The sequence below is a fragment of the Ochotona curzoniae genome, unplaced genomic scaffold (assembly GCF_017591425.1).
Source record: "Ochotona curzoniae isolate NIBS_2020 unplaced genomic scaffold, NIBS_Ocur_1.0 contig_291, whole genome shotgun sequence".
Lineage (NCBI taxonomy): Eukaryota > Metazoa > Chordata > Mammalia > Lagomorpha > Ochotonidae > Ochotona > Ochotona curzoniae.
The window spans coordinates 13130679-13143326 of record NW_024465649.1 but is presented as its reverse complement, the minus strand read 5'-3'; the positions used below and the strand labels follow the sequence as shown (position 1 = coordinate 13143326).

At 60.2% G+C, this 12648-nt stretch overlaps 1 protein-coding gene across 8 annotated transcripts in view; it reads right to left on the bottom strand.

Annotated features, from left to right (window-relative positions):
• LRP8 (LDL receptor related protein 8) overlaps positions 1-11777 on the bottom strand; it is a 67639-nt gene extending 55862 nt beyond the window's left edge. For 6 of the 8 annotated variants that reach the window (XM_040978520.1, XM_040978523.1, XM_040978525.1 and 3 more), the window contains exons 1-2: positions 11505-11622; positions 10627-10746 (exon numbers count right to left, since the gene is read on the bottom strand). In XM_040978520.1, coding sequence (XP_040834454.1) covers positions 10627-10746; positions 11505-11622 — 238 coding nt within the window. Of the gene's footprint in view, positions 1-10626; positions 10747-11504 lie in introns of all 8 variants that reach the window. The other 2 variants (XM_040978521.1, XM_040978522.1) reach the window with 1 other exon arrangement.
• Positions 11778-12648: the final 871 nt, after the last annotated feature.

Sequence of the window (12648 nt, the reverse complement as noted above, 5' to 3'; positions counted from 1 at the left end):
CCATGAATGAGGGCTTTCAGGGCCCTGGAGGTTCATCAAAGACCTCGACCCAACAAAAGGTTGGAGTAGAAGGATGATCAAGGCAAGCATGCAGATGCAGGTGGAGTAGGGACAGGAGGCCAGATAAGGTTGGGCTGTGTAAACCAGGGTATGGCAGAGGGGGCTGGGTGCTCAGGGAAAGGCAGAGAGGGACTGCCCCTCTCCCTCTCCTGTCCACAGCCAGGATAGGCAAGGCCTGGGCTGTGGATTGCTCCCAGGGGACAGAAGATGTGCAGCCGCAGCCGCCTGTGCCAGTGACCTAAGCCCTCATAGGACCTGGGCACTGTAAGGCAGGAGACCACGCTCGCTATCTGTAGAGGTGTCTCTTTCTCCTCCAGGCAGAGTGGCCCCAGATAGGAAAGCCTGACTGGAACCCATGCCTTGTCCTCTCTGAGCCCGGGAGGCTGTGGCAGGAACAGACAGGCAGGCTTGGCAGACAGGACTGGGCTGAGAGAGGAGCAGGGGGCAGAGCCGGGATGGTGGGAAAGCAGACAGTGACAGGAGCTGCCTGTCCCCCCAGCCCTGACAGGCTGTCTGGGAATCCTGCACTGGAATAGGAGTGAGGAAGCTGCCCGGGCCCCAGGAGCAATGACGAACCACAACTCACTCATTCATAGCTCTCTCCACATAATATCCCAGAGTCTGCTCTGTGCCAGGATGTGCACAGCCTACAGTAAGGCAGGGGATAGAGGATGGAGGTAGTCGGTCCATCCAGCCCTGGCTACATGGATCCATGTCCTGCCTTGCAAAGGGCCAAGGGACTGTGCCTTTTTGGGCATATCTGAGGCATAGGGTTGAGGGTCAGGCAAGGCCAGTCAAACTCAATGCCACCTCCACCTGTTCCTTCCTTGCCCCCCTCCCCCCCACCTGCCCCCAGGAGGTCCCCAAGGCTCTGGGCTCATTTCCTTACCAGGTCCCTGGAAGGACTCTCCCTAATTAAACTGGGCCAGAAAGTTTTGGCCTGCGGCCGCAGGGAAAAATAATGGACAGAAAAGAGCTTTGGTGGAGGGGCTCCCTGACCCTTCCCATTCCACCCAGCGGAGCAGCTCCGTGGCAGCCAGTGAGTCAAATCAGGCCTTACCACATCTTGAACCCAACACTGACCACGTGCTAGGTTGGTTGCGAATTAATGTCATCAAGGGGTAGATGGCTCTGCTTCACAGCTGAGGCAAGCACAGGGCAGGGAGAGGAAAAAAGGGATTTGCCAGGATCCCACAGCTGGGAAGAGGGACGGGCACACTCAGCAGCCTGGCTGGAGACCCTACCGTCACCAAGGTCCCTGGGGCCTCTCTCAGGCATAGCTCCCCTGGTCACACAGCAGGTCAGTGACAAGGGGAACTTGCCTGGGCACCCAGGGGATGAGGCTTAGCACAATGGAATCTGGTTCACCAAGGCTGGGGGGTAGAGAGGGCTAGTTCCTAGAGAGGAAACCTCCGCACAGCATTTGCACAGGTGGGAGAGGCCAGAGGGAGGCAGGGCACAGAGAGAACAGGGCCTCACACCGCACAGCCTGGCCGGCCCCTCCATCTCAGTCTGGTCCGGCTCAGCAGGACGGGAAGAACTCACTGGCTCTGTGGGGTGAGCAAGCACTTCACATAGGGTTCAGGTTCAAGGGACTCCCCAGCAAGAAATGAGCCTGGAGCAGCCATGCTAGCTTCACCCCTGGCACCACAGGACCCCTACTACACACAGAGGCTGGTTCACGGGCATTAGAAAATGGGCCTAATGATAGCTCTGTGAGAAAATACACAAGCTAAAAACCCCTTGGGAGGTTGTGCGAACAAACAGTTGGTTCTGGCTTGGCCCTGCAGATTTGGCTGCGGCCCCTGTGCAAGGAGCTGGGCAGCCCTAAAAGGCTCTCATGCGGTTGGACTGTGCAGCCTCAGCACCCTGCCGTTAGCCCTGGGCCTTCTGGAGCCTGGGGCTTGGCCACGGCAGAAGCCAGCAAAGACTAAGACAAAACTCCCAAGGTCCCAGGACCCCCACTCCCAACAGGCAGAGAACCCAGGAGGGGCTAACACCTGCCAAAGTGGCATCTTGGCAAAGAAGGTGCAGAGGTGGGCTTGCTGCCCAGGCCACAGTTTTTCGTAACAACCTCAGCCTGCTGGGAAGAGGTCTGACAGTTTGCTGCATGCCCTGGTCATGGCTGTGGCTGTGGCCTGGGGAGGAGCGGCTACCATGGCAGGGAGCAGATCAGTAACAGAAATTGTGGGGACCTCTCCAGCTGCCAACAACTGCTTGCCACAACATCCTTCCATGCTGTGTGTGGGAAGAAAAGTGGCACCTTGGCCCTCTGTAGTCGCTGTGTGTTCATCTTGGTCACTCCCTCCAGTCACGCATATGCCTCAAGCCCAGGCCCGTGTGCCCATGGTCACGGCCAAGAAGAGGACTCCAGGGGTAACAGGGTGGCAGATGGCAGTTTGGGTCCAGGAAGAGGGTAAGGAAAGAGAGGCAGACGATGCTGGCTTTTAGGTCCCTGGAGTGAGGCCACCAGGAAAGCCCACCTCACCCTCCAGCTATTCAGCAGGGCAGCTTAACCCCAGGCTTGGTGGGTCTTCTGGCTTCTCATCAGCTGCCAAGACTGATGTCAACTGGGGCTCTCCAGTGAACCAAGGCCCTTTGTGGGCAACCATGCCAGGCCCAGCTGGTTAAGCAGCTCCTGGGGGCCACCCAGAAGACAGCCACTGGGCCGCCGGTATAGACCAGAGTGGGGTGTGATGATGCCAGCAGGTCCCTCGCCCAACCATTCTTATAGGCAGCCATGTCCTCCCAACCAGGCAGCTGAATTTCTCCTGCTGCCACATGAGCAGCTGTCCTTTCCCTGTGTCCATGGTGTGAAGAGGAGCCATGACACTCCCTTCGGCCTAGCTGCTACCTCACAGGAATCACGGGCCAGGACCAGGTCGACTCTCAGCACAGCACCCTGTCTGCATGACGGAGACATTAGAGAAAGCAGCCCACAGACCCTGGGTCCTATTTCTGCAAGTGGCTCTTTAAGGGGTCTATGTGCCCGGAATCCAGCCCCTGACACCAGCTGTATCCCCTACAAATAGGGGGTCCAAGGATACGGTCCTCCTCTGGCACCTCCCGCCAGGTCAGCTTGCACCTGAGCTCAGCTCCAAACAGGAGACTGCTCTGCGTGCAGCAGGTAGCACAACAGGAACAAGGACCAAGAGGTAAAGGAGAAAGGAAATTCAGAGAAGGGAAGCCTCTGGCCCAGGACCACACAGCAAGTCAAGGGCAGGCACAGAACAACTGCGCTATGAGGGAGCTGGAGTCTGCTGCCGGGGTGAGAAGAACGAAGGGGCGGTTTTGTCCTCATCTGTTTGGTTTCTGTGTGGTGGGGTGGAGAGGGTAAGAAGTCTTTGGAGCAAGAACACAGTTGCCCTTTCTCTGCTCTGCGTGGCCCAACGATGGCAACTTTGTGCCCAGGGGCCCAGACAAGGTGGTAACTCAGGAAAGAGGGAAGGTCTTTGGAGGTTGGAAATGGGGTCAAGGGGACACGTGGGGGAGTGACAGTGTGATGGGAACATCTTCTCTCTCCTGACAATGTATCTTAAGGGAGGGCTGAGCCGAGGGGTGTGGAGATGTGGCACGAGCAAGGCCACCCGGGTCTGCAGAGGACTGGGCTGGGGAAACAGAAGCTGCTAGACGCCCCATCAAGGAGAATATGCGTCATTCAGTTACGAAGATCACACAATGGGCCACCATCCAGCCCTTGAAGGCAGCGATGGGCACCCACTGCTGTTGGCACGGAAAGCCATGCGTGACACGGGCACAAAAACAATGGGCAAGGCTGGGCCCCATTGTGATTGCTTCTTAAACAGCCCAGTGCCCCCACACACCCGCACAGACACAAACCTGGCATCGGGGTTCACCAAGGATGTCACCTCCCTCTCCTTGCTTTGTTTTGTCATTCAGTTTTTGTTTCAAGGGACACACATTCATGCATTTGGAACGTGAGGGCCAGCTCTAGCACCTGCAGACTCATCCCTGCTCCTCTGTGAGGACAACGGGGGCGACCACCAATTCGTGCACCGCCTGCTTCCTGGGCTCAACCCTCCGAGGCACAGACTGGAAAAGGCTGGTTCCCGAAGCAGTCTTCCCCGCTGCTCAGGCAACCAGTCCCCCCACCCCCAAACCATGTCCAGGGAAGATCAGATCTCCCAGCTTGCAGGCACCTTGGCTAGGCCATGCTAACACGTTGGGTAAGGCAGGACACGGTAAGGGGCTTGGAGGAGCCCCTCCAAGGCCCAGAGGCCCTCTGCAGGTACTGCAGTCCTAGGATCTGTGACATATGGCAGCTGTGGGAGGAGCCGAGCTAATGCTGGAGCTGCAGCCCACAAGGAATGCCTGGGGCGTGCGGGGATGCAGGCAGGCCTCGGCACACACTTCCCCTGTGCCAGTGGTCAGCAGAGGTCTCCTGGGGCAGTGCTGCCAGCTACCCGGAGCCTGGTAGTTCCTCGTTGGCAGGCAAGGTTCTGCTGAGGAGGACAGGGTGTGCAAGAACTCTGGGTCACGTGACCATTATTATCCATGAGGGCTCCCAGCAATCCCAGGCCTGCAGTCCCCCAGCTCTTTGGGGCTGTACAAGGCTCCTCTGGAGGATGCCTCATTCCTGGATGCAGCAGGAACAGACAGGGTGGCAGGTGGAAGTGGGAATGCACACAGCTTCTCCTCCAGTCCCACCTGGCCACCCAAGTGTGACAAAGGGTCCTGACCAATGCCTGGAGCCGCCTGCTAGCCAGCAGGGCCTTGGTTTCCTTGACCACAACCTGGGGCTGGGAAGGTTCTGGTGTTTGCCAGGCAAGCCCTGATGTGCAAGGAGGTAAAGCCCTGGAAGCAAGGAGGTAGCCTGCCCTGTGTCACTGCAGATGGCAAATGGGGCAGGACACAGAGGCTACCATGCCAAGGTCACCCATCCTGTGTCTCCTTTTGCATGGCTGGCTGAGTAACTACCAGTTCATAGGCTATGCCCATACTGTGCAGAGAGGAGGGTCCCCCACAGCTCCACTCCTCACCCCAAAAGCTTGTAGCCCAGGACGGCACTACCAGGCTTGGCAACTACTCCGCACGTCCGCCGCCTGCACTGAGCACCTGGCCTTCTGACCCAGCAGGCTGAACACAGCACAGGGTAATAGCCCAAGGAAGCCTGCACCCTACACCAGGCTGACCTGGGCCAGACTCAGATTCCACTACTTGAAAGGTCACAGCAATAACTAAATCTCTTCTCTCTGGGCCTTCATTCTATCATCTTCAAAACAAGAATACCAGGGACAGGCATGGTTGGTGCAGGGCATTTACGTCACCAATTGTGACACCTGCATCCCACATCAGACCACCAGTTTGTCTCCTGGTGCCTCTGCTTCTGATCCAGCCTCCTGTTAACACACCTGAGATGGCTCCAGTACGCTGGCCCTCACCATCCATGGGGGAGACCCGGTGGGAATTCCAGGCTCCCAGCATCAGCCTAGCCCAGTTCCAGATGTTGAGGCCAATAGGGAAGTAAGCCAGTGGGTAAGATTCTCCTTTCTCTTTCTGCCTTTCAAATAAAAAAAATTTTTTTTTAATAAAAAGGGGGGATTAGGGAAAAGAAAAAAACAGTCCTTATAACATGGTTGCGGGCAGTGGGCAGCTAAGCTAACATGCCCATGACCTGGTTTGGTTCTAGGCAGGGTATCCATAGCTGGTATCAGAGGGAACTACCTACTTGGGACTGGAGGTGCATGTGGAGAAGGATGGGGACTGAGGAGGGGCAAGACCAAGCTATGGGAACTCAGGGGAAGGCTGGCTGAGAACGGGTCTGCCAGGGTGTCCTGGGGTGGGGGGAGGTGCCTCTGGCAGGCTTCTAGAGACCTAGCAATCCAGACACAGCCCCCAGCACAAGGCCTGGCCCCACCCCCAAGCCTTCATGCCTACTAACCCTGGAGCCAGGAGAACATCCGCTTGGTTACAGTCCTCAAGGGGGCACCTGCTCCATCAGCCCTCCCTGGGGCCGGCTCTGCCTCCACCCGCTGCCCATCTTTCCCTGGCAAGGACAGCAGTTCTGGTGGTTGCTGCTGAGGAGATGCTACTCAGTCCTGAGGCCAGCTGTCCTGTCCCCACAGACCCCTGCAAGCCTCAGAACCCCCTGGTGCAGCCTTCAGCAGGCTGATGGGCCCAGTGCCAGCAGCACGGACCTGGGACCAAGAGAAAGGAAACTTGGAGCCTGCTGGGGAGAGCCAGCAGCTACAGGCTTTCCCCTCTCCCGCAGCCCAGCCACAAGGCCAGACAGGATGGAAACCAGACGACAGGAGAAGCACACAGCCTGCAGGAATCCAGTCCCTCCCTGCCTGGGCCACGCATCCCGGACTTTGACTCAGTTCTTTACCCTCTACACCTCAATGTTCTTCCTGGGGCTCAGTGAGATTGGAGCCACCTCCAGGGGGCGCCGGGGGCTGGACAACCCGGTAGCTGAGCCCTTTAGACAAGAACTAGCTAAGACCCCTAGTAGGCTCTGAGCCACACCTGCTGAGACGGGCCCCACCCACTGCCATTCATAGACCACCACCCCTCCCCGCTGACCAGCCCATCACCTCCACAGGGTTCGCAGGCACCTCTGGGTGGGGCAGGAGGACCAGACAGCCTGGGATCAGCCTGAAGGACAGCTGGCTTTTAGATCCAAGCATGGCTGAGTCAGGGCCCCATAGAGTGGCAATTTCAAGATGCATCCCTACATTTCCTAAATAAACAATGACATCTCAACCAGGAAAGCTTTCTGGAGGTAACAGGGCCTCTTCCAGGGACAAGGAGGGTGCAGCCAGTGAGGGAGGGGAGAAGGGGATTGGGAGAGAGGGCAACATGGCTAGTGTGGTTGGAGTTGAGAAGCAGCAGGAAGACAAGTGTGGCAGAGCTGTGGTTGCTGACACCAGGAGAGGACGGAGGGAAGCAGGTGACAGGCCCAGAGGGCCAAGGGCAATGGCATCTAAGCTAACCTCAGTCTCTGGGTACTGGAGGGCACCACAGGACTCGGGCAGAGTTGGCTGACCTGATGAGGGAGTGCAGGTTTAGAAAAGGGCAGTGACGCTGAACAAAGGGTCTGGGCTGCCCACTGGAGGCCAGAGGCAGGCGACAGTGGCAGCCAGGGGCCCGTAGCTGAGCTTTAATTATTTACAAGGATGCTTCACAGCAGGCCCAGCTCAGCACTCCCTGCAGCCTGGCCTTGTCCAGCTAATGAACTCTGCACCGTGGGAGAGCCCTTTGCAGCCGCTCTTTATTAAACACGGGCCGGAGGGACGGTGGGCTGAGAGAACAAGGTAGGCACAAGGGCATGACACAGGCCTGCTTGTCCATTCAGCCTTTCTAAAAAGAGCAGCTCAGAATTCTCCCCAGGCCTGGAGGGCTTCAGATAATATCTCAAGAGGGAGAGCTGGAGGCTTGGGTGCACGAGGGGGACCCCCACCTCCCACCCATGAGGTAGCTAGCACTTTGAGACTGTGCAGGTCCCATGGCTGGGCACCTCTAGTTACACCTGAGCAACCTCACCTACACTTGCCTTAACCCTGCTACGTCTGAGAAATGTGAATGATCCATGAACTTCACAGGATCGCTCCATCCCACAGACGAAGGGATAATGAGGTGATGCATATAAAACCTCAGCACGCCGCCTGGGCCACGGTGAGGGCTTCCACCTGCTTATCCGCGCCGCTGGTGTCATTTCCCTGGGAGTGGAGGGCTGGCCTCATGCCAGACACCCACCCGGGTGAGGGAGTAACAGGAAGCAGGGCCAAGGGGCCAGCTGGCCTACGTGACCCAGGGCTGCCGCCAAGAATCCCACCAACTTCCCTGGCTGGATGGCCCTGGGTTTCCTTGGGCCCAGCCCTACGGCTTCCAGCGTCTTCCTCCACTTTGAAGCTCCTTTGAGCTCTTCCTTTCCCAAGCCCGCCCGCTCTGGGTCCATCTCCACAGGCCAAGTCCCACCCCCCAGTGGGTAAGAGGCTCAACACTTAGCAGACCTGGGTTTGCATTCCAGGTCCCAAGTTGAGGAGCTGTGTGGCATTGGGGTGTGCATGCTACTTCTTGGAGCCTTGATTACACAGGGTCAGTGCTGCCTGTTTCAAAATCATAAATGCCTTGCTTAGCTACCTCCTCCTCCAGGAAGCCTTCCTGGGTGCTCTCACTTCTGGCCTCCTTCTGATGGTTGATTATTCAGGGCCCGTGTCTGTCCCATCCCCTCTGGAAGCCTGAGCTCCTTTCACTTCACACAGACATGAGCTGTAAATTCCAGCTCTCTGGTCTGCAGGTCAGGGAGGTAGAGAAGGAGGCCAGCTGCGGTCCCTTTGCAGGGGAGGAGTCAGGTAGAAGGCAGGCGGGCTGTGTGGGGTGGAGCTGACGGCCATCAAGGGAAAAGGGGCAAAGAAGAAATTCAATCTGGGCAGCTGCTGTCGAACAGGGGTCTCTCCACCAGAGAAAGAAAGGGCGAGGAGAGCACACTGTGGCCCTGACACAGCCCCCCAAGGCCTCACCTTGGCTCTCCCACTTCCCTCTGCAGCTGCTGGCAGCCCTCCTCCCACCCCATGGACTTCCCACGTGCAAAAGCCATGATGGAGGGACCGGCGCTGTCTGTCAACCAAACTTGGGGAAACCAAGCCAGGTACCGCCAAAGCCCAACACTGTTGGGAAAGCCTCTATGCTGGCCAGCTCGGGCCGCTAACATCCTGCACTTCTGTTCACAGACTCCAGTCTAGAACTCCACTTGGCCCCTCGCATAACTGCATCAGGAGCCAGCCTGGCTCGCGGCACTGCCAAAGTCATCCGACCAACAGGGCTACTTCACTCCTCCATCCTGCCCAGAGCATCTGGTGGTGGGAGGCAGTGGCCCCAGCAGTCATAGATCGGCATGTCCTCTCCAGGGACTTTGCCTACCACACTTTCCATCCTGTCCTCCTGAGCTGGATGACCCTGGGGACAATTGCTCACCTCCCAGAACTGGCATCCTTGTCTACAAACCAGCTGACAAGAAGTGTGCCTGCTCTTCCCAGCCATTTCTCTCAACACTCCTGCTATCAGGGGCCAGAGAGATAAGAGACAAGCAGCCCCAAAATAGCTCCTTTCTCCCTCCCTGGTCCTCCCAACACATTCACTGGGGGGCCACAGCAGGTGGCTCTCACTGATGATGCCGCCAGGGATGCTACAGTCATCCGCTGGCTTCTCCAGCAGGCAGCAGGGTCACAATGAGGAGAGGCACGCTGAAGTCAGGTCAGTTTCTTGATCTCTGACTGTTATAAAGCAAACACTTCTATGCGTTGAGCACTCACCACAATGCTACTGGTCTCATTACCTCCAATCACATTGCTAGAACTGGTCCTCCAACAACCCTGAGAGTTATGTCTGGGCAAGAAGTATTAGCCCACAGGGTCAGGGGCGCCAACTCTGGATTTGGCCTCACAGTTAGGGGGTGAGGCTGTCCAGTAAACATGAGGGATAAGAACCCTCCAGGGCTCAACACAGCATGTCTGTGCAAATGTCCCTCCGCCCTTCCTGTGCACTGCATGCAGGTGTGGTTGGCCTGCTGTCTTCCACTGGAGCTGGCGGGGCGGGTGGTGCCCCTGCGCATGGCACCCAGCAGGCGCTCGGCAATAAACCCACGTTTCACTCGGTCCCTTTGTAACTGCCTGCTGATTTGCTTCCGGTCTCACACACACCCAAAACCCCATGCGCGCGCTGAGAAGGAACTTCAAGATGGCCCGCACCCACCACGCTGACCAAAAGCAGCGGGCCACCTGCACCCGCCGCCTCCAGGAGTTCCCGCACGCCCTCCGGCCTTTCCAGGAAACCAATCCCTTGCTCCTGGCCCCCAGCTTCCTGGTGTGCCCCATGACTCATTCCACGCCAGGCGAACCAGGAAAGCACGGGGCGGGAGGTTGCTGTGAGTGCGCTAGGATAACGGGTGCCTCAGAGAAGGTCTCGGCGTGACTCGGCAGAAAACCGCCGGGTGCCGGGGCCGGCCCCGCCTGCACCTACCACGCCGGCAGAACGCGCGCCGCGGCCGGGCGGGGCCGAGGCCGGGGCCCCTCCGCCCTGGGCGCCAGAATACTACAGGGCCTTCAGCTCCACGATTGGCCGTTCCGGCCACAGGGGCCTATGGGGTGGTCCCAGCCCAGCCAATCAGGGGCCCCGGGGAGCCCATTCATTCACAAAACCGAAAAGAAAAAAGGAGCACGGAGAAGCCCGTAGCTGCGTGGAACTTCGAATCACGCGCGCCCCGCGGGGCCGGGCCACGAGTTATAGTGAGGGAGGGAGGGAGGCTGGAGAGCGGTAAGGCAGACACATGCAAGGACGGCCGCGTCCCCGCCCACAGCTCGAGCTACCCCGGCGCGGCGCGCCCTCTTCCTGGGCACATTGCTCCGGGCTCTGCCTATGGCCCCTCCAGGTCACGCCGCCTGCTGTCCTGGTGCGGCCAGCCCGAAGCGAGGGGGCAGGCTCCTCTGCGGCGAGACCCCGTTCAGGTGGCTCGGAACGGCTGCAGCCACGTGTGCACCGAGCATGGCGCTCCCCCCACTCGCCTCGGTCCCCCAGTCCCAGCGCCCGCCCAGGCGGGTCACTCACGGCAGTCATCCTCGTCGCTGTTGTCCGAGCAGTCGTCGTCCTCGTCGCATCTCCACACGGAAGGGATGCAGCGTCCGTTCCGGCACCGGAATTGGTCCTCTGGACACTCCGGGGCTGGTCCTGCGGTCGCAGAGGGGATTGGGGACAGGTGGTGAGCTGGCTTAGCGGAATTGAGCCCTGCTGCCCACCCCGACCATGCAGCCCAGTCTGCCGGGCAAAGGATGGGGGGAGGGGGTCGCTGCTGGGGACTACGGCGGAGTGGGGGCGTTCGGGACACCCTCGATCCGGGATTCTAGAAGGCGGGTGGCTCGGCGGCGCGGGGAGGCCTGACACAACACACTTAGGGTCAGACATCCCTCCGCACTGATCCACTCACTGCCCGTAGTCCGGGATCCACGCAGGAAGCCCCCGCACACGCGCGGCACCCGCACCGGGCTGGCGAGCCATCCACCTCGCACGCAAATGCGATCTCTCCATCGCGCGCAGTGGTGCCCGGAAACGCATTGTCAGGCGGAGAAGCCGCTGAGCTCCTCTCACCGCCGCGCGGAACGCGAGTGTTAAATAAACCCCAGTGGCGACCCAGCACAGCTCACGCCAAAGGAGGAAAGATCCCCGTCACCGCCCCCCGCAAAGTTCACAGCCCACCAGGTCCCCATTGCGCCCCTCCCCCAAGATCGGGTACCCGGAGGCCAGAGTCCCCCACGCACCAAGCCTGGAGAGCAAGGGTGGGTGGGTGGGTGGGGGGAATCGAGAGCATAGCCCCGGGCTGCAGGGTCCGGAGGAGCCGCGCCGCAACCCGCCCCCCACCGCGGCTGCTCGGCCGCGCTTTGTTGGCCGCCCCGGCAGCGCCGAGCGGAGCCGGGGATCGACGCACGCACCTTGGCTGCCGCGCAGCGAATCCGCTGCCGCCTCGAGATGCTGGAGCTGCAACAGCAGCAGCAGCAGCAGCAGCAGCAGCGCCCGCGGCCCGAGCGCGCCCCGCTCCGGGCGGCCCATGGCGGGCCGGGGGCTCCGGGCACCGCGGCCCGCGCCCCCCGCGCCGCTGCTGCGGCCGAGCCTCAGCCTTCCGAGTCCTTGCCGTGGCGCCGGAGCTGCCGCTGCCCCCGCCGCCGCCGCCGCTGCCGCCCGCTCCGGCTCCTCGGCTGCATTTCAAGCAGGTTCGGTGACGCTCGGCAGCGGGGCGGGCTCAGGCTGGGCGCGCGGCCCCGGCCCTGGGCGGCCGCCGCCGGCGCGCGCGCTCTCTCCGGCTGCCGCCTCCGCCCCCACGCTCCTCCTGCCGCCGCCTCTCCCCTCCTCCTCCTCCCCCTCCTCCTCCTCCTCCTGTCCTTGGTCCAGAGCGCCTTCCACGACCCTGCTCGCGGCCCACGCGAGTGCAAATGCCGTGATGAGCTAGGAGAGGCCTCTGCCACTGGAGGTAGCCGCAAGTCAGGCATAGACTGCCTGGAGGAAGTGATGGGCCATCGGAGCTAAGGGATGCCTAGGAGAGCCTGCGCTCGAGAAGGAAAGACATTCCGGGGCGCACATGCCTGAGTGGCGTGCTTGAAAGCAGCGGAGGGGGCTAGTAGGGGCTCAGCCGCTAAGGTGTACGAGGTGGGCATTGGGCAGGACCTCTGCACCAGTCACGTCGGTGCCCACTCGCATGCTGCTTTCTCTGCCCACGTGTATCTGTGCAGGAGACCTGCCTGGGTGATCCTGGAGAGGGCTGTGAGGCGGGTGGCACCGGCTATGTCTTCACCTGCGTTCAGTACCCGCCACGGTCTCTGGCAAGGGCACAGACAGCTAAGGACTCATCGTGGCCGCGCCGCCGCTGGGACCGTACACCCCCGGACACTGCTCCCCCGGCCCTTGCAGTCCCCACTCTCCGCCGGCCTAAGACACGTAGAGAGGCAGAGCCCGAACCAGGGCTCAGCACCCGGCTAGTGAGCCTGGCCCAACCTCCTACACAGTTTTCTTCGGAGAATGAGGGGTAAGATCCCTGCTTGCAGGTGTTAAGGCCCAGGTTGGATCGGTGTCTCCCCTGCA